The 19810-nt window shown below is 57.3% G+C and overlaps 7 protein-coding genes and 1 non-coding gene across 8 annotated transcripts; 4 read left to right on the plus strand and 4 right to left on the minus strand.

Annotated features, from left to right (window-relative positions):
• Nucleotides 1–772: 772 nt before the first annotated feature.
• On the plus strand, nucleotides 773–871 carry EHS24_001976. Its single transcript has one exon. It is a non-coding gene; the product is annotated as a tRNA-Lys (tRNA).
• Nucleotides 872–1793: 922 nt separating this feature from the next.
• Nucleotides 1794–4106, minus strand: EHS24_001977 (uncharacterized protein; the record flags this gene model as incomplete). Its single annotated transcript, XM_028617732.1, has 7 exons — nucleotides 1794–1903; nucleotides 1956–2342; nucleotides 2523–2611; nucleotides 2650–2792; nucleotides 2851–3274; nucleotides 3317–3621; nucleotides 3681–4106. The coding sequence occupies 7 exons, from the start codon at nucleotides 4104–4106 to the stop codon at nucleotides 1794–1796; spliced, it is 1884 nt and encodes a 627-aa protein (XP_028474195.1).
• Nucleotides 4107–4290: 184 nt separating this feature from the next.
• EHS24_001978 (uncharacterized protein) lies at nucleotides 4291–5656 on the minus strand (the record flags this gene model as incomplete). The annotated part of the gene is made up of 5 exons (XM_028617733.1): nucleotides 4291–4527; nucleotides 4575–4799; nucleotides 4838–4980; nucleotides 5019–5438; nucleotides 5476–5656. The coding sequence occupies 5 exons, from the start codon at nucleotides 5654–5656 to the stop codon at nucleotides 4291–4293; spliced, it is 1206 nt and encodes a 401-aa protein (XP_028474196.1).
• Nucleotides 5657–6487: 831 nt separating this feature from the next.
• EHS24_001979 (uncharacterized protein) lies at nucleotides 6488–8550 on the plus strand (the record flags this gene model as incomplete). Its single annotated transcript, XM_028617734.1, has 8 exons — nucleotides 6488–6677; nucleotides 6718–6785; nucleotides 6914–7064; nucleotides 7113–7303; nucleotides 7403–7750; nucleotides 7815–7915; nucleotides 7976–8205; nucleotides 8252–8550. 8 exons carry the CDS (start codon nucleotides 6488–6490, stop codon nucleotides 8548–8550), a joined length of 1578 nt encoding a protein of 525 aa, XP_028474197.1.
• A 1065-nt stretch (nucleotides 8551–9615) lies between these two features.
• On the plus strand, nucleotides 9616–11599 carry EHS24_001980 (uncharacterized protein; the record flags this gene model as incomplete). Its single annotated transcript, XM_028617735.1, has 6 exons — nucleotides 9616–9922; nucleotides 9978–10050; nucleotides 10300–10436; nucleotides 10479–10679; nucleotides 10722–10902; nucleotides 10951–11599. The coding sequence occupies 6 exons, from the start codon at nucleotides 9616–9618 to the stop codon at nucleotides 11597–11599; spliced, it is 1548 nt and encodes a 515-aa protein (XP_028474198.1).
• Nucleotides 11600–11860: 261 nt separating this feature from the next.
• On the plus strand, nucleotides 11861–13100 carry EHS24_001981 (uncharacterized protein; the record flags this gene model as incomplete). The annotated part of the gene is made up of 3 exons (XM_028617736.1): nucleotides 11861–12022; nucleotides 12070–12389; nucleotides 12440–13100. The coding sequence occupies 3 exons, from the start codon at nucleotides 11861–11863 to the stop codon at nucleotides 13098–13100; spliced, it is 1143 nt and encodes a 380-aa protein (XP_028474199.1).
• A 41-nt stretch (nucleotides 13101–13141) lies between these two features.
• On the minus strand, nucleotides 13142–15193 carry EHS24_001982 (uncharacterized protein; the record flags this gene model as incomplete). Its single annotated transcript, XM_028617737.1, has 6 exons — nucleotides 13142–13147; nucleotides 13220–13407; nucleotides 13498–14384; nucleotides 14437–14646; nucleotides 14708–14762; nucleotides 14833–15193. The coding sequence occupies 6 exons, from the start codon at nucleotides 15191–15193 to the stop codon at nucleotides 13142–13144; spliced, it is 1707 nt and encodes a 568-aa protein (XP_028474200.1).
• Nucleotides 15194–15440: 247 nt separating this feature from the next.
• Nucleotides 15441–19336, minus strand: MSH6 (DNA mismatch repair protein msh6; the record flags this gene model as incomplete). The annotated part of the gene is made up of 6 exons (XM_028617738.1): nucleotides 15441–15934; nucleotides 15977–16072; nucleotides 16110–18572; nucleotides 18611–18770; nucleotides 18844–19249; nucleotides 19302–19336. The coding sequence occupies 6 exons, from the start codon at nucleotides 19334–19336 to the stop codon at nucleotides 15441–15443; spliced, it is 3654 nt and encodes a 1217-aa protein (XP_028474201.1).
• Between the last annotated feature and the right edge of the window lie 474 nt (nucleotides 19337–19810).

A 19810-nucleotide genomic window follows, 5' to 3' on the forward strand; every position in this document is an offset into this window, starting at 1 on the left:
ACGTAGCTTGGGTTGAAATGACCGGGCACGGTAATGGGGTCAGGGATTTGAGACTACACCGGTGGGTGGAATGTGGGAGGGCGATGTTGCAGACAACACTGATGGGTTGGGGACTCTTGTTATTGTGTCCACGATTGGTGGGATGAGTCGGATACTTGTGCACCGCCCCAGCGGCTCAGCAGGACGTGCAACCTCTTTGACTCGGTTTCATGCTCGCACCTGTTCTGTGAATGTGAATGTGTGCATGGTGTTCATCGGATAAGCGGCCGTCATGCTTAATGTGATTGTGGCACTGTAGGGGCTCACCAATATGTAAGTACATACGTGTGCCTCAAGCCCCCGGCAGTACTTCCACAAGGAGTGGGAAATGGATAACTAGACCAGCGAACACACCCTACATACAGGTGGGCCAGGTGGCATTGGGCAAAGTTAGGTCAAGTCGACCTATCTCTTCACGGCCCTATCACAGGCGCGGCAGAGTGACAAACTCCAACCGCATTCGAATCGCAAAGTGGAATGAGCGACTTAGCACTGCTTAAAGAGCAAACAGATCGACGAGAGGAGATTACATTGGACTTGTGCCCCCATGTCCACCTTCGGAACACAAGAACATGTGAAAGGTGCGCCCTGCGAACAAAATGTGAATCCCTCGTGTCTCTCGCCCCGACCCAGCTCGCCCTGGACGCTTTCACTATGTTCGATGGAGTTTAACAATGCCACCGGTAGTCCACTGTGATCCCGAACATATCAGCACACGAATCTTCCCAGCAGAGCCTCGTTATATCAGTCGGTAGATAGTTTGGCTTTTACTCTTGCCCCTCTTGGGCAATGAGTGACCAAAACGTCACGGGTTCGAGCCCCGTACGAGGCTTCTCAGCAGCAGTGGTCGTCATTGTCACTGTATGCTTTTTCTGGCATCGCTTTCGACTTTTAGTGACCTGAAGAGGCTTAAGGGATCGAAGGGTTGCTGCAGGTTCAAACCCCCTGTGGTTGCTCGACTGTGTTGACTGCAAAATGTCAACAGAATGACCTTTGGTCAGTGGATAGGACTTGTCTTTGAGTAGGAAGTGTAGCCGGGCTATACCGGTGCGCGCGCGTTTCCGCCGTGTGTGCCGTTTCTGCAGATATGATTTCGCTGTGGCGGCGTCTTTTTGTGCGTCTCGCAAGTTGGCGGATGTGTACGAGCTGCGGATGAGCTGACCTCTTCGAATCTCGCTCACGATTGAACACGTCCCCGAACCTTCGAAACCTCGGTCCACCGTCAGTCGCCTCGTGACGACCACCTCAAACCCTTGTTGGGATAATTGGTAAGCACGACCAGCACCCCTGGCTTGATGACATGGCAAAGGTGGTCATTGCAGGAGGTCAGCTGCCCAGCAGCGCAGACGGGTGGTCGGGCTTGGTGAGCTTCAGCTGTTTGAGGCTGTTTCCACTAACTCGAGGGGCAAACCTCCGCGATTGAGATTGGCGGTCAACCAACTTCCACTCTCTCTCGTCTGTATCACACCAAACTCTAGTGTATTGGAGAACTGACAATGTGACCGCTATTGCCAACCGTTTGCCTTGCCTTCTTCGAGAGTGAGAGAGATTGACTCGATCCCACCCTTCGTCTGTCCGAAACTGGTATGCATCGGAGCCCTCTGCCCTCTGGAAGATCTTCCTCTTTACAATGCTATGAACACGCGTGATTTTATGTAGGCATCTGGCAGGACGGCGGTGAGGCGTCTCGGTTAAGTACACACGGGGGCCTGCTTCAATTTGTGGTCGGGTGGTGCCTTCTCCTGGTGGGCCGTTTAGGCGGACATGTACCTCTCAATGAAGGCTCGAGCCCTGGCATACGGCGCCATATTCGTTGTGACATGCCTGTGCAGCACATGGCGGGCAATGCTAACAGATATCGGGCCTGTTAATTAGCGTTTGCTTTTTCGGGGGACGGCTTTATGTGATATACTTACGCGGAGCAACAGAGTGGCAGAGGCTCACTGATGCGTTCAGGAACGCGGTCTCAATCGTGTCCATATCACCCCTGTTGGCCGCGATAACGTCAAACAGAGATTTGGAGGTGGCGTCCAGCAGGTCACGGTCGAGAATGTCGGCGCCGGTACTGGGATACATCTCCTGAAAGCGTGTAGGAGATACGTCCAGTCCATTGTAAGTGTTGGTGAAGCAGGACCGGCAGCATGGTTCCTGGTCCGAATCGACATATCCGTGCTTGTTGAGGTCTCGGCTGCTTGACTGCGTATTGTTTCCCGCGCACGGCTGTCCACAGGTGGCACAGTCGACGAGATAGTTGCGTCTGCTGTCGATACAATACACCTCGCCCTTGGCAATAGCCTCAGCTCCTGTATTGTTAGTTTAAAGGACTTCAATACTTCAGGTACCTTTCTGCTGGAGTCCGGGAAGCTCGGCCCGCCACCAACTATGACAGCCACCGCACAAAGCAAGTTGCTGCCCGGTTGGGTCGGTCCACATGGCAGCACCGTAAAGTGTGGCGAAAGGACAAGATGGCTCGCCACACCCACCGCCCTTGACGACGTTGAAGAGGAAGTCCTTGTTCTTTTTCTTGAGCAGGGCTGTGGCTACAACCTTGTCGAGACCCAAGCATTCGGGGCTGGAGGGGTTAGATTCAATTCGGCTGCATGAACTCACTGGATAAGGAAAGTGGTGGCCTTCCAATGGTACGCACACACGAAGGGATTGTTGTCGTCCAATTCGAGGGGGTCAATGGCCCACACACCAGTGACGAGGCCCGTTTGAGCCATTTTGGCGATGGAGCGCTCATAGCCCTCGTGCTAAACATCAGTCAGTAGATATCTTTCGTATCCACTTCTTCGTCTCCAGGTAACTCACGACGCAGCCCTTGGCCAGTGCATGGGCGATCATGTGTTCGCGGATAGGGCCTTCGATGATGCCATACTTGTCCAAATTTACCTGAAGCATCTCGTCGAGATCATATTGGGAGAAGTTGAAGCGCTTGTCAAGGGCGAGATTCTTGTGGATGTTGTCATTTTCGAACCGTTGGCGGAGCTCGGTAATCGCCGTGCTCAACTGGGTGCCATAAAGACCATTTCGCTTGCCTTGAGCATTCTGACGCGACGTGACAAGCTGGCGGCCGCCGCTGTTGATTGTGTTGGCACGCACGCCATACTCGAATGCGAGGGAAACGTGTAGGATGGTGCCAGAGTGGCCCTCTGCGTTCTTTCGCTTGATGAATGATTCGACCTCCTTGCGGGTGTCGTCGTCAACGACTGCGAGATCCTTCACACCGCCAGGGCTGCAAGGGATATCAGTCAAGGCCGCATTGTGCAACACTTACCCTCGGTAAAGCATGTCCTTTACGCCACTGGGGACACCAGTTGGAAGATCGGGGAGGGGGAGACCTTTTGACCGCATTGCGTCGAACACTGCCCTCTGCATGGAAGAACGCGAAGCGCGAACACCGTCGGGCAGGTGCATGCCGTCGTAGAAGGTACCGCCGTTCCCCGCCGGGTAGTATGCATAGAAGTCTGGTTTGCCATGTTTGACTTCATACAAGGACATGACGAATCTGGCCGGGTTGAACAGGAGGCCGTTGTTGTGCACAATGTATAGATCAACAAGGCGAGAGAAGCGGTGTTGATGCTGCAGACCAGTCAGTACTCTGGATATGGGGGCCACTTGGCTGGCTGTGTGGAACACACCTCGTCTGCCGAAAAGTAGTTAAGTGTAAGCGGCAAGCGTGGAAGATGGAGGGGGTCGGACGGCGGACGACGGTGATGGTTGTAAACGTCCTCGAGGACCTTGAAGGTGTGCAGATGGGTAACAAGGGGTCTGTTGACTCCCGAATTCACTTCATCTGCGGAGCCGAGGTCAAGGTAGGTGGCACCGGGTCCAGCAGCGTGGAGAAGCTTCTGCACCGACCCGTCGAGGTCATCATTCGCCAGTAATGCGCGAACGTCGTCGTACAGTTGACATTTGTCTTCTTTGCTGAGCGTACTCATCCACAGGAAGGGGCGGCGGAATGGGCCGGCATGCAGGTCGTGGAAGTACTCGGCATCGGTCGTTATGTCAGGCGGTAGAGTTGGCGGAGCGGCCGTCGACGAGCCTGCTGCGGGAGGAGGGTTCATTGTTGGCGAGTTTGTTGAGGAGGATGTTGTGGTTGTCAAAGGTTGGCCGTGAGAACCATGAGGTCACGGGTATGTGTGTGTGTGTGCACCGCTGGTACGAGGGCGCAAAGACACACACGGGCCCTCCACATATGCTGCAAGCAAATACATTGCACAAAACGTACCACCATATCACCATGCGGCTCTACTTCTCCGCGGCATCCGCCTCCTGCAGCCTTAACCACTCACCCAGAGCCAAAATGACCAGACTCTGCCCATACGGCACCGTAAGCTTGGGAATTGTACGGTAGAAGTCCAGGTCAAGTCCCACAGGCGTTCCCTTGGACACGTTGGCGACCTCGCCATTGGGCTGCACCTGTGCAATGCAGCCCTTGAGGCCAGCCAGTGCCATGGGAAGGTACTTTGCACGGTCGAGTAGGCCCTAGAACCGTTAGAGAGGGCAAGGCAGGCAAACACGCGTACACTCACCAGTCGGACAGCCATCAAAATACCACCCACAAAACCTGCCGATCCACTCGTCTCCACATAACTGCCATCATCATCGACCAGCGTACGCCACAGTCCAGTGGCGGGATCCTGCCGTCCGAACATTCCATTGACCTGGCGAGTGAGGGTTCCCACAAGCATACGATACACTGGGTCTGACGGCTCCAGCTTGACGAGCTCCAAAAAGTCGGGAATTGCAAGAGTGATCTGCCGACGTCAGACTGTGTCCAATTCGCCAGACTCACCCAGCAGTTGCCCCTTGCCCACAGCGCTTCGGCGTAGTTGTGGCCACTACCACTGCCATCACCGGTAAACTCCCAGCCGTGATACCACAGACCCGTCTTGGTGTCCATCAAGTACTGCGCATGCAGGAGGAACTGGAATTTGGCTGAGAGGTCAGCACGAATCGCCACATGTCACACTCACCCTCTTCAATGTACTGCGGTCGATTGAGAAGCTTGCCAATCTTGGCCAAGGACAGTACAGTCATCATGAGGGTGTCATCCCACAGCTGGTTTTCGTTGACGAGCCGGAACGTAATGTGCTGAAACCCTCCCATTTCGGTGCGGTCAAGGTCATTCATGGCCCACTCGCCCCACTCGTCGATCCAGCCGAGGTACGTCTCGCGCTCCACAGGGGTGAAGACCCCACCGCGGGTATTGTCGAGATCCATGAGGGTCACTAGAGAAAGGAACACGGCCATGGTATTGATGTTCTTGGTGGTGCAACCCTCGGCCGCTCGAGCTGCGTACCAGTCCTTGACCAGACGGAGCGTGGTCACCGCGTGCGGGTCATTAGGGTTGGTTGCCGACTTGAGTGCATAGTAATTGACCAGCCCGTAAAGGCCTATGTGGTCAGAATAAGGATACCAGTGTGCACTCACCAATCGCTTGCTGCCATTCCCAAAAGTTCCACGAAATCGAGTCCACAATACGTCCATCTCGCGCCTTGTACTTGTACTGCTCGGGACCTTGGAGGTTGACGAGTGCAGTGGTGATGCGACTGACGAGGTCGTCGACACTCTCGGATGTGAGCTCGATACTGCTATAATGGGAGACAGTCATGTTGAAGGGCTTGTGCTGCGGACCTCTCGATAACGCGCGCTGACCGGTGATTTATAGGGGCGAAGAACGACAACCTCGCCGACACTCCCCAAAGACCCCGAACATGATCCACCAACACCGACGAGATTGCACCAAAGGCGGCCCGGCGGACCGCGGACCGCAGCCATAGGTCACGAGCACGTCGCGAGGAACCACTTTTTCCGTACTTACCCCGCAAGAAGCACACGAGCTGAAGAGGTACTCGGCGCCGCAAGTCCGAAATCCACGTGCGTCGGAACCAAGGCCCGAGCTCCGTTGACTTTGGATTACGCAAGTCTACAACATCAGGAGCTTCTCACCTTCACAACCACCGACGTACATCCAACCCTTCCCTGTAGCCCACCCGGTTCTGCTTGGGAGTCAACTGCAGCGCCACCAAGTATACGGACTGCGGAAAGCTGGACCGAGGTCCGCAGCGGCCCGGTTTTCTACTTGTCATCACAAGTCACCTGCTCCGTCGATCGGCGTCGCCCCCGTGGCGGCCCGGAGTTGTGCTTCTGCGGCGACGGTCTTCAGAGACACCTTTAACCTAGGAGTGCAAAGAGCGATACCGGTCTCTACATACTCCTCGGTCATTTGGGGATCACGAGACCTTGTGGAGCCTCCGGGCCGTCGGGGCGCCGCGGGTCACCAAGTGGGAGAGGGCGGGGTACGCAAGAGATAGAGAAGATAGAGAAAGCAATGCCAAGACATCGCTGTGGGAACACCCTGTCGGTCGGTCTGGAAGACGCATAAATAGCTGCCAAGGGTTCGCCTTGAGCGGCACCTAGGTTTAGCTACACATCCAACCGTATGCCTCCCCAGATCGCCGAAGACACCAAGCAGGCTGTGGTACACAGCGAGTATGCCGAACGCCACACTGAGGAGCCACGTACGCGCTTCGAAGACGATGCCCTACGCATCCTGGATGAAGCGGGCCCGGTTGACTACGATCCTGAAGAGGAGAAGCGCCTGCTTCGCAAAATTGATTTTTGGGTCCTCAGTGAGTAGCCTCCTGCCCCCGTTGCTCTACTGACGATTAGTACCCATGATGATTACCTATACCCTTTGCCACCTCGACAAGAACGCCCTTTCCTACGGCTCTGTGTTCGTGAGTAGCGACAACAGCTGGTTCTGGGGAGCAAGAAAGCAGGACGGAGCAGCAGATGGCCAATTATAGGCATTTTTGACAATTTTCCCCATTTTCCGGTTTTCCTTCCGACTTTCGCTGACCGTCAGGATCTTCAAAAGGAGACCCATCTCGTGGGAAAACAGTATGCCTGGCTGGGAAGTATTGTCTACCTCGTCCAACTGGTTGTTCAGCCACTCAGTGCTGTCGCTCTCGTCAAACTTCCTCTCGCCAAGTGGATCTGCTTCAACATTCTCGGGTGTGAGTGCCCAACCCTGCAGCAGTGGAGTTTTGAGCTGACTGGTCCAGGGGGCATCGCGGTCAGCTGCATGGCTGCCTGTACGAACTGGACAGGTCTCATGATCACACGTGCCTTGGTGGGAGGTTTCGAGGCCACCATCGCGCCAACGTTCATTTCCATCTGTCAGATGTGGTGGAGACGCCGCGAACAGACGTACCGCAACACCTTTTGGCTTCTCTCAAGCCCGATTGCCAGTCTTGTGAGTTCCTTCTTCAAGCAGAGTTCCTTCTTCAAGCAGAGTTCCTTCTTCAAGCAGAGTTCCTTCTTCAAGGAGTACTGGCCCAAAACTGACCTGTAGATTGGCCCTATCCTCGCTTTTGCAGTCGGCCACATTCACACCGCCCACCTGGTCCCGTACCAGAGCATCTTCCTTTTCCTCGGGTGCATCACGCTTGCCTTCATTCCGCTCATCTTCTACATGATGCCGGATGACATTGTCTCGGCGCGCTTCCTCACCTTGCGCGAAAAGGCGATTGTGGTCGAGCGTCTCCGTGTCAACAACACTGGAACTCGTACCAGCGTGTGGAAGTGGTCCCAGGTCCGCGAGGTGTTTACCGACCCGAAGACGTACGGATGGGGCTTTATGCTCATGATCACGGCCATTCCTTCCAGTGGCATCGGGACGTTTGGGGGCCTGATCACAAAGGTGGGCTGCGACACGCAACGTCGACATTGCTGACCTCTAGGGCTTTGGCTTTACGTCGCTTCAGACTATCCTCTTCCAGATCCCGTACGCGGTCATGCAAGCCGTCGTGCTCCTGGGAGCCACTTGGTGCATCAACCGCTTCAAGATACGTTTCCCCATCGTTGCGTGAGTGTGACGTGTGGTGTAGGAGGGAGACCAGGAGTGGATAAGCCTAACAGCCCCCAGTATTGTCACCCTCTTCCCCATTGGCGGTGCCATTGGTTTGCGCCTCATCAACCGCGCACACCCACGCAACCTCCTTGCCGGTTACTACCTTGTTCAACTCTACTCGTGCATCCAGCCTCTCCTCTATTCCTGGGCCAATATGAACGCTGCGGGTACGACCAAGCAGCGTGTCCTCAGTGCCTTCCTGTTTGTGTGTCAATGTGCTGGTAATGTCGCCGGTCCCCAAGTCTGTGAGTATTTCAACTTGGTTGTTCGAGTGGCACTGACAGAAACCAGACCTCGACCACGAAAAGCCGTACTATTTTACCGGAATTTACACCGATATCGGATGCTGGACCGGGCTGGTGATCATGTGCTTCGTGATGGGCGGTTACCTCAAGCTTCTCAACAAGCGGCAGGCCGCCCGGCGTGAGGCAGCTGGTGGTATCGCCAACCTCCAGGACATGTCTATCATGACCATGAAGGAAGCGGCCGAGTACACCAAGACCCTCGGTCTCGAGGGTGACCTGGTCAACCAACACGCTTTCGAGGACCAGACCGACCTTGAGAATCCAGACTTCCAGTATGTATACTGAGGAGGAGAGAAGGAGGAGACTGTGGTGGTGGTGGTGGTGCCAATGCAGGGCCTGTGTGCGTGAGAAGTCAATCCAAATTGTATGGTTATAGCGTTATAGCTCCATGCAAGTATCTGTTTAAGGGACTCATACCCTGTAGCTTGAGCTGACCCGCCATGAGGAGTCTTGATGGTTGCGTCATTCTACCCATCCCCACATTATCCAGCATACCCAGTATAGAACGTCATGAAAGTACCCCGCCAGGTCAGCATCCCCGGACTTGTCCAAGGCCACCAGAGGCTTCCGAGTGGCCCATGCCGACTCCAACCGACAGCCTTAAGGGCACAAGGACGTGGGCCTCGACATCTGCTTGGCATATTCCTGCCGTGTGTTCCCCCCGCTCATGCCCAGTCGGTTCTTGTCTAGATACCCACCGCTCCATGTGGACTCAAGTACTGGTGCTGATTGGAGGTAGTGGGGCTGAACGAGGAGGCCATTGGTGGCGGAGGTGCCGCCAGGGACTGGTGTACGCCCGGAGTGACCGAGAACGCTGCAGACGGGGTTCCCGGAAAGCAAGAGACCCGATACTCGCGGGGAAGGAGACCTCACGACCCACTCATCAACCATGTGCCAAGGACTATTGGTATGCCAACAAAGTATTGTTTTGGGGATTGCAGACGTCGATTGTGACCAGTAACATGAGCCACTTGACGTGACTATCACGTCGGCCACAGGCTTTAAGAATGCCGTATCCAAATACCAATTAGAGGCAGAGCGCTGTGTGCACTTAATACATTTGCCAAGTTGTCCTAATAACCGCCCTTCTTCCGCGGTACCGCGGCCCCACCGAGCGCCGCTTTGCCCGCTTGGCCGCGGCGGCGCGCCGCAACGGACTTGCCCGTCATTACGCAACCCAGCAGGCGGCGAGTGGCCAGTGGTGGGAAGTGACCGATGTCGATTACCCGAGACTAACACTTTGCGCGCCCAAGATCGCCGCCCACCGTCTCAATGGAGTAGAATGCGGACCAACACCAAAGTTGCGGGTTGCTTTCACCCAGTATCTCACACCACATTCTCACCACCAACATGAGACCACCTGACGGGCACACGGCGGTGCACCACACCGCCGAGCAAGAGGCCGAACACATCCACCGTATCGAGGAGGCGGGCTACACCTCGGCTGTTCCCATTGGCGATGGTTTCATGGAGTCGGCCGTGGCCATGGCACCTCCACACGAGCGGCTGAGCATGGAGCGACGAGCGAGCTCTGTGGAAGCCATGGAGGAGACTGCCAGGATAGAGGACGACATTGGCCCCCCACCTGACGGTGGTCGTCAAGCATGGTTGACCGTCCTGGCGGGTTTCCTTCAACAGTTTTGCATTTTCGGAATGAGTGAGGAGTGCCCAGCCGACGAACGCGGCAAACTTCGGAAGCTGACATGCTCCAGTCAACTGCAACGGCAACCTGCAGGCATACTACCTCGCGAATCAACTGGAGGGGTACCAAAAGCCTACGGTCGCGTGAGTTCTCTTGACCACGAAGTGGTGGGCAGAGCGGGGTTGCCATCGTTCAGGGCATCCACAACAGTCACGAGCGTCCCCTCTCCGACCAGACCGGGCAAGGAGGGAGCGTGGAGCGATACGGCCTGCAAATGGCTGAAGTGTCGCGATGGCGCCGGGCTTGATGTGAACGCCTAGTGCTTAGCTCAGCCTCATGACCACATCCATTACATTCCATCCTCCAGACATTCGTTGGCTAACCTAACCCAGATGGATCGGTTCGGTGCAGTCATTTGTCGAATTTGCCTTTGCTCTCATCACGGGACGGTACCTTGACGTCCATGGCCCTGTACTGCTTGTTAGCGGTGCGACAGTGCTGGGATTTGCGGCGACAATTGGCATGGCTTGTGAGTCACCGCTCCGTGTGACTTTACTGACAAGTGCCGCAGTCTCATACAAGTTTTACCAGTTCTTCCTTTCGTTCTTCCTCTTTGGTATCGCGGGCACTCTTACATATGCCCCGAGCGGTGCAATCGTCTCGCACTGGTTTGCCAAGAGACGATCCCTTGCTGTGGGAATCGTGGTGTGCGGTAGCAGTGTCGGTGGTCTGATCTATCCGATCATGCTGGAACAGCTGTTCGTCAGGACATGTAGGTCATACACCATACACATGAGCCAAAGCTGACCTACAGCGTATCGCAACACAATGTTGATTATCGGCGCAATGAACTTTGTGCTCATGGCTCCCGGCGTGTTTTGGATGAAGACACGTCTTCCTCCTCGCCGTCCACCGCCACTCAAGGACATGCTCCGCCCGTGGCATGAGCCCAAGTATGTCGTGCACGTCATCGGCTCAGTCCTCTACGGCATGAAGTAAGTTTTCTAGATCTAGCCTCTAACCCTTTTTCTGACGCCGCACAGCATCCTGGCCCCATTCTTCACCGCCATCAGTTATGCCACGGAAAATGGTCTTCCGGACCACATTGCGTCGTATGCCGTGACGATTTGCATGTCGGGCTCGATCGTTGGCCGTATTGCCTTTGGGCTCTTGGCCGACCGGTTCGGTGTGTGGCGCATCTACGGAACCGTGGGCTTTATCAGTTCAATCGTCATGTTTGCATTCTGGCTGCCACCGATGAACGGCGGTCCCGGTGCCGAGGCCTTGACAATCATCGGTCTGCTCTCGTACGGCGTCATCTCGGGTTCATGGTTCACCCTCGTTCCATCTGCCACCGCTGCCATCTCGCCCGTCCACGAAGCTGGTATGAGGTTTGGTATGTTGATTACCGTCATGGCCATACCTTCCTTGGTGGGACCGGTCATCACCAGTGCCCTCATCGAGGCTGGCAACAACCGCTTCACGTATGGCGCCGTGTGGGTGGGCTGCTGTACTGCACTGAGCGGGCTTGTGACCAACTCGATTCCGTTTGCCGAGTGGGTGAAACGCCGGAGAGGGTGGGGCAAGGAAGAGGCATGCAGCAGTGTCGAGTCGACTGCGCCGACCTTGGAGGAAGCGAGGATCGAGGAGAAGCCCGAGGGAGTACAGGTGACGGAGACGTCAAAGTCGTAGATCATCCATTACACATCATCACATGCATAGGGTCTCCTCTATAGGTACATGCTCCTTGAGCACCGTCTTGCTCGCGTTGCAAACTCGCCTGTCGAGTTGTCGTTAACAGAGCCACATTACTACCCCATTTCGCTGACATCTAATGGCCCTAATCAGTGCATTAGGAAACAGTCATAAATGACCTCACCAGGAACGCGAAAACGATTTTTGTTGACGCCCGACAGCACCTCCACACCTCCCCTTCACCCACTCTTTCCAACCATGGCATCGGCCAGCTCATCGCGTTCAGCAACACCGAAAACAGGGTCCTTGACACCCAAGGCTCGGTCCGTCACCCCCATGACAGCCGGGCCGTCCGGTACGGGCAGCCCTGCCCCGCAGGTGGTGACGGACATTTACCGCCCTCTTGCCAGCGCCATCACTGTGAGACGAACCACTACGCTTGTGTACCATGGCTTCTGACACCTCAGCGCCCACTCGAGCACATTTCCGCGGTTAACGCAGATGGAGGAAGTGCCAGCACCAGCACCGACCTCCCCACTCTGATCGGTCTCGACGCGGCCACATACTCGTCCCGGCTGAGCGGCAAAACGGTGCTCCTCACCGATATCCCGGGCACGACCTCGTCGTCCTCTGCTCTTGTCACTGGCCGGAAACGGAATCGCGGGGACGCTGCAGCGAAGCGAGCTGTGAGGGCGGAGCAGAGGGAGCGTGAGGAGGCTGCGGCGGAGCGGGGAATGGTCGGCGCACGGAAGCGCGGCGGTCTGACGCGCAGATCGACCAGGATCGAGTGAGTAGGACGTGGACGTTGAGACTGGACCGGGCGTTGACAGAGTGCAGCTACAACTCGCTTCTCCCGCTTCACCACCTACACGTGCGCTACATGGCCCAGCTTTGCGCTCTGCCGACGCGCGAATCGGCGTCGGCAACCGGACCTCTCCCACCGTCTGTCCGTGGGCCGTCGCTCCTTCCGGGCCTGTCGCCCGAGTCCCTGCAAAGCAAGCTCGTCAAGGCCGACATGACCGGTGCGCGCCTCGAGGTGCGTTCTGCCAAGAATGCCTCGCTCAAGGGCCTGTCGGGCCTCGTCGTGGAAGAAACAGCAGGCTCGTTCCGCCTGCTCGGGCGCGACTCGCAGGTCCGCGTCGTCCCCAAAGTCGGCAGCCAGTTCATCCTCCGCTTCCCGGCCTATACACCCGCACCAGGCGACCAGGACGCCGACCTGAGCGAGCACATTGCGACGTGTCCCCAGATCGAGGTTGATATCCTCGGTACGGCGTTTGCGTTCCGCTCAGGTGACCGTGCTGGACGCAAGTTTCGGCCGGCGCAGGGCGGCGGCGGCGGCAGCGGATGGGGCGAAGACTATGTCGAGGCCGAGTGGACGGGTGTGCTGCGAGAAGCACACAAGGCCGAGAAGATGCGTGTGGTGGAGAATAAGAGGCGGAAGCGTGGAAAGTCAAGGCGCAAGGACCCGCTCGTGCATGGAAGTGTGCAAGTGTTCTAGTTTACATAGTTGGGGATGCAGGTTACACGGTCTACCAATATCTATCGCTTCCTGGGGCCGAAGTTATGAGTTCTTCGCTCCATAGGTCTGCCTGAACCCAGACCAAGCTGCCTAGACACAACGTTCCACCTGCGGTGGGCCTCGCGATGAGCCTCGGCGCCCTCCTTCCCGCCTGGGGCCGCTTTAGGTCGAAGCTCATCGTAGTCATCGTCCATCGCCTTGAGCATGTCCCGTGCCTTCTCTTGAGCCAGCATCTTCTGCACAAACCTCTCTCCGAAGTCCTCGTCGTCCTGGTCATTCCCTCTCACTAGGCCCATATTAACCAGTCGCCGTTGGCTTATGGGGTTCTTTCCCCCGTGATCAAACTGGCGGTGCGGAGGTCGGTCCCTCTCTTCACCATACGGCCGCTGGGGTCTGAAGTCCTCTTCGGCGTCTTCCCTAGCAAAGCCAAACTGCCGCCTCGGCGAGTGGGATGCGCGGTTCTCCTGGTCGTTCCCCCGCAGGAAAAACGAGGATTTGCGCTGGGGGCGGTTCTCCTCGCGAGCGGGTTGAGGCCGGCGGTGAGGACGTGGGTAGGCGTCGGAGTCGTCCTCGTAGCCCTTGTTCATGTAAACCTGGTCCGGTCGAGCTTCGGGGCGCCGCGGAACAGGTCGATGGTCGTCCTGCTCGACCTGCTCTTCCCTCTCCCGATACGATGGACGAGGGGACTGAGGCGCCGCCTCGGGGCGACGCGGCTGAGGTCGAAAGTCGCCATCATCGTCCCTCTGCTGGAGTCCGAACCTCTTACGCCGAGGTGCAGGCGTGGATGCAGGCGGAGTCGGACGCCGCACAGACTGTTTCGCCCCCCTAGGCGTGTGTTTTTCGCTCTCGGCGTCGACCTCCTCCTGCATCTGCTGATAGGCAAGTCGTCCGGCCTCCATTATATCCTTCTCATCCTCAAACCGGTCGCCGGGCTCCACGGTCCAGTCGGGTGTACGCGGGGCTGGACGCCGCACAGACTGCTGCCTTTGTGTACTCTGAGCGGCGTCCAGCTCCTCCTGCTTCTGCTGCTGGGCAAGTCGTTGCTCCTTCTTGATCTCGTTCTCTACCTCGAACCGGACTGCCAGCTGTTCGATCCATTCGGGCGTCTTGTTGTCCATGATGCCGGCCAGTGCCTCGCCGATATACCACCCCATCAAGTCGTAGCCCTCGGGCGTGAGGTTCGACTTGTCAGACCAGTACTGGCGGTGCGCCACAGTGTTGACGGGGTAGTAAGGGATCGCCGTGTTGAGGTTGAAAGTGTGGCTGGACAGTGGTTTAATATACTGTACGGTCTCGTGTGACGGAAATCACTCACAGGCCACGCATCCGAGTCTCCATGATCATGCAGTTGACCTCGTGTGGTACCGGCCGGCCGGCAGCCTCGTCGTGATCGGGAATCGTGAGGGCCAACACCTTGGAGCCAGTTGACAGCGCTGCGGCCCATGACCTGCTCAGGGCGTCCATTATGAGATTGGGACGGATAGGATCGACACGAGAGCGCAGGCTCGCTGCCAGTTGGTCGGCACTGCGACAGTTGTGAGAAAAGGAGTCCTCTCTTGTGTCGACACGACCACAGCGAAACTCACCTTCCATAAGGGCTGCCGAGCATGACGACCCAGTCCCACTTCTCTTCAACGTGCACTGAGAGTGTCAGATCGGGCCACGACGAGGACCAGCACACCACGCCTTTGGCAGGCCACACACGACCTACGAGCTTTCCTGAGCCTCTCATCCCACTCGACGCTTCCAACGCTCTGCGGTTCCCCATTCCACTCGACCTTGACCTGCGTGCCCGGGTGGGTTTCCTGCGCCCAAATATCAAGCCGCGTCTTGAGTGCTTGGCCGTATGGGTGGTAGATCTTGTCTTTGAGGTTGTTGCACAGGGGTGGTGGTTTGGGAAACTGTGGGTCCAAGACCACTGATTGCACGGGGAACGAGGTTCGCTGTTGCTTTTCCAACATGGAGCACAGGCCCAAGGAGTGCCGCGTCCTTCCCGAGGTCCACTCGTTGCCAAAGCAGAGCACGCGCAAGGTGGAGGAAGCCGACTTGGCGGTGGCACGTAGTTGTGACATGGTCGGCGAGTTGAGTGAGAGAGTGAGTGGATGGATGAAAACAAGCGACGGCGCGGTGCCGGACAAATCCGTTCACACCCTTTGACGTCATGCTCACACTGGTACACCGGTGCGTGGCGATCCAACTTGCTGTCTGTCCTACTCTGTCGTATGCTCCTGACTGTATGCATCCTGTATTTACACTACATAGTAAAGAGAACCTGGTATATATGTATACAACTGCCTTGGAATTTGAATGCTTGGTGACTCACGGCGCAGTGGCATAGGTGGCCACGGCACGGCAGACGACGTCGAGCTGCTGGCCGACCGTGGCGGTCGTGACGGGAGCATCGTTCTTGACCAGCTTCATGAGCCAGGCAAAATCGGCCTGGGCTGTAAGAGGAAGCGTGCTCTGGCGGCGGGACGAGAGCTTCTTCTGGAACGCCTCGAAGAACTGGGCTGACACCTCGTCGGCACGTGCAATCACGTTTTGGGGCACTCCAGCGAGCTTGGCGACGTGCGTGCCGTGAGACGATTCGGCGTGGCCGTTGATGAGCTTGTACAGGAAGATGACACCCTCGCTGTCATCGACGTGCACCTGCATGTGCATGTTGCGAATGTTGGGGTGGTATTGGAAGTCGTCCGTGAGCGAGCCGTAGTGGGTTGCGAAGAAGCCCAGGGGCAAGGTATGAGTCGAGATGTGGTGAAGCACAGCGCCGGCAATGGCCATGCCGTCAAAGGTGGACGTGCCACGACCAAGTTCTGAATGGTCAGTTGGGCCACACGGACAACGAGGCAACTCACCATCAAGGATGACGAGTGACTTGGGACCAGCCTCGCGCAGAATCTTCGAGCACTCGTCCAGCTCAACCTTGAACGTACTGGCACTGGCGAACATGTCTGCCTGTCAGTTGTGTCCGTCTTTACTTTAACTCACTGTCATAAGCACCCATGCGCGTCTGGATCTTGTCAATGGGGCTGAGCCGGGCACGAGCAGCCGGGACATAGCAGCCAAGCTGTGCCAAGATGACGCCGGCAGCAGACATGCGCAACAGGGTACTCTTGCCCGCCATGTTGGGACCAGTGAGGAGCGTGGTGCGCGCAACGTCGCCGCCGAGCTGCACGTCGTTGGCGATAAAGTCGCGCTGGAGACACATTGACGGGTGGCGGAGGTCGCCAAAGTCGACAAATGCCTGCTCAGACTCGACAAACTCGGGACGGCACTTGGGCTCGTCCATGTCGTGTGAGGCCTTTGCAAGCGAGACGAGACAGTCGAGTTCGGCGACGATGCGGACCATCTTGAGCCAGACCTCGCGGTCCTTGTCAAATTCGGCCAGGAGACGGCGGAAGAAGCTCTTCTTGGCGATCGACTGGGTCTCGCGAGCCTCTTGCATCTCACGGATGACGGGCTGGGTGTAGGGCGTAATGTAGCGGGCTTGGGCCTTGGTGCCACCACACTTGGTCCAGTTGGAGGGCACCTTTGTGCTGGCGGGAATGGCCAGCTGGAAGATTTCCTTGTTGCCCTGGGCGCTGTGCCAGTAGGAAATGTCCTTTTTGGCCAGACCAAGCTTTTGCTTGGCCTTTTGCAGCAGGTCTTCCAGCTCGTCCTCGATACGCGAGACCTCGGCGTCAGCCGAGTCACACTCGTCGTCGGCGCCTGGAGTGGGGAGAATGGCAACAGTCTTTTCGTCCTTTTCGACCGTGTACATGGCGCGGACGTGGGTGATGTATTGTTCCAGATCCGGTGCGGTGCGCAAGAGACCGCGCACGCTGGCCGAGTCAAAGCTGTCGGCCACCTTGGTGAGACTTTCGATAGACGACTGGATGGCGGAGAAGTTGTCCATGACCTTGATGAAATCACTCTGGCGCAGCGAGCCGGCATGGATACGAGATACCAAGCGCTCGAGGTCGGGCAGCTTCTTGCACATTTGCGTAAACTGGCCGGTAAACGTGGGAGCGGACATGAGGTCGTCGATGGCGTCAAGCCTCTCGTTGATAGCCTTTGCGTCACGCAGCGGGGAAGTAAGCCAGATGCGGAAGAGGCGCTTGCCAAACGGCGTCGCGCAGCGCTGGAGGAGCTGAAGCAGAGTGCCTTCCTCGCCGCCTTCGCTGTTCATGAGAACCTCCATGTGGCCCAAAGTCTGGCCATCGAGAATGAGATTCTTGCCCTGTTTGATCGGGTCGTAGACGTTGAAGTTCTTCTGTGAGATGAGGTCCTTGTCAAGGTTGAGAGAGCGCAAGTAGAAGACCATGCCACCGAGAGCCTCCATGGCCAAGGGCTTGTCGAGCATGCTCGAGATGGCCTCGGGGAGAACGACCTCCTGGTCATCGTCACCGTCGTCACCGGCAAAGATGGTCTTGACAGCCTCGAGAGCGTCCTCGGCAGACATGAACTCTTTACCGGGCTTGAACGACTGCCAGAGCGTGCTCGAGGGGAGGATGTTGCGCAAGAGTCGTGTCGTGGGAACCGACAGGTTACCCTTTGCAAACACGAGTTCCTTGGGACGGATTTGACGGAACATGGTCTCGAGACGGGTGCGGCAAATGTCATCGTCAAAGGCCGAGAGGTTGAACTCGCCAGTCGACGCGTCCATGACACAGATACCAAACGAGGATGTGGCGCCGTCAGACAACTCTTGGATGGCGACACAGTGGTTGGCCTCGTCGGTCGTGAGGTAGGATCCGTCGACAATGGTGCCATTGGTGAACACTTGGGCAAGCTCGCGACGGACAATCTGTTTGCTTGCCGAGGCGGCCTTGGTGCGCATCTCCATGCCCAGCGCAGTCTCGACCTGTTCCACTTTGCCGACCTTGTAGCCGGCACCGAGGAACTTGGCGGCCCAAAACTCGAAAGACTGCTCGGGGACGCCGACCATCTTCATCTTGACACGGTCGGTGAGTTTGAGGTCAAACTCTTGGTGGCCGATCATGGCATCGTTTTCGTACAGCTCGTAAAACTTGCCCTTTTGGAAAAAGAGGACGGTGTCGTAGTGGTTTTGCTTGATCTCCCAAAACTGGGTCTCGAAGGGTGTAAAGTGTGCCCAAGCCGACTTTGGAATGAAGACTGTGCGTGGGTCGTACTCTGGGTCCTCGGGACGGTTGCCGTCCTTGTCCTTGACATCGGCAAGGAAGTCGAAGCAAGTTTCACTTTCGCGCTTCTCCTCCTTGGCCTGGACCTTTTTGCGCTCGGCAGCGGTGAGCAAAAAGTCGGAGGACGACTCCTTGCGACCACCCGAGCCTTCACGGGAGATGGGACGGGAGGAGAGTGGGGTCGACTTTGTAGCAGCTGCCTTGGACTTTTTGGCGGCGGGCCTCTTGACTGGCGACGACGGCTCGGACGCAATGGAGGGAGAGGGCGCGTCAGAGACGATTGAAGCATCGTACGCGTCGGCAGCAGCAACTGCAAGGTCAGCTAGACATACGATATACAACACTCACGGAAAGCCTCGTCATCGTCATCAACCATAAACTCGTCGTCTGAAGCAACCTTGAGGCTCTTGCGAGGCGGCTTGCGGCCCTTGGCAACTGGTGTAGGGACATCGCTGTCCGAATCCGAGCCCGACTCCGCATAGATCACCTTGCGTTTGCCCCTGCGGGTCTGGAGGGTCAGCAAGGAAGGCGGGGAGTGTAAGATGAGGAAGACGCTGGGAGAAGGCGAGGAAGACACTCACGGGGACAAATGGCGACTCGGGGTCGTCGACATCCATCGCGTCACTGTCAGGCTCGGGTGTCTTTTGCTTGACAGGCTTGGGAGCTGGCTTGGCCACCTTTGGCACGACCGACTTCTTGGGCGCGACAATCTCGGGTGGGGGGCTAAACTCTGGCTCATCGTCGGCATCGACAATAATGGGCTTGGTCAGGTGCTTGAGCGGCGACGACTGGGGTTGAGGGGGGTCGGATGGAGGTGTGCGTAGGGATGACGCGGGAGACGACGATGACGGCCCCGCGGTTGGTGGTGGTGCTGGCGCCTTGGCCTTCTTTGCTGCTGTCGACGACGATGAACCCGGGGTGGACCTTGGTGGTGGTGGGCCGGCCTTGGGTACGCCGAAGAAGGAGGCGAGGGTGGTCTGGCGGACGCTGGGGGCTGGTCAACATTGCGCTTGGCGCGGGGGGAGGTCGAGTCACTCACGCCTTTGGCTCTGTTTGCTCTGCCTTTCGTGCCATTGCTGTGGATGGGTGACACGAGACTGAGAGGACAAAAGGAGGATGGATGGGTGTGGAAATGTGTTCCGTCGGCCGACGAGACACGTAGAGACGGGGTGGGGTGGTGGTGGGAACGCGTAGAGCGCAAATGAAAGAAGAAGATCAGCCGCGAGCGCGCGTGTACGGGCAGGCGGAGCAACAAAGGGGGCGCGGGGCGGGTGGTGCGTGCAGAGGGGCCAGAGGGGCCCTCCACCACAACGCGTGTGTCCTGGCGCGCTCAGGCGCAGTTGGCTCTTTCTGTCGCCGCTGCTGTCCTCGACTGTTTTGTTGTCCTGGCGCGCGCGCATGCATTGACCGGTAAAAAGCCCCTGGCCGTCGTGGGAAGGCAATAAACATGCAAAACGCGTCCCCCGCCCATGTCCACGACCTGAACAGCCACCACCTGAACGACGCGGTCATGTGTGGCGTCTCACCAGACGCGCACCAGAGCCAGGC

Source organism: Apiotrichum porosum, assembly GCF_003942205.1.
Source record: "Apiotrichum porosum strain DSM 27194 chromosome Unknown scaffold_11, whole genome shotgun sequence".
Lineage (NCBI taxonomy): Eukaryota > Fungi > Basidiomycota > Tremellomycetes > Trichosporonales > Trichosporonaceae > Apiotrichum > Apiotrichum porosum.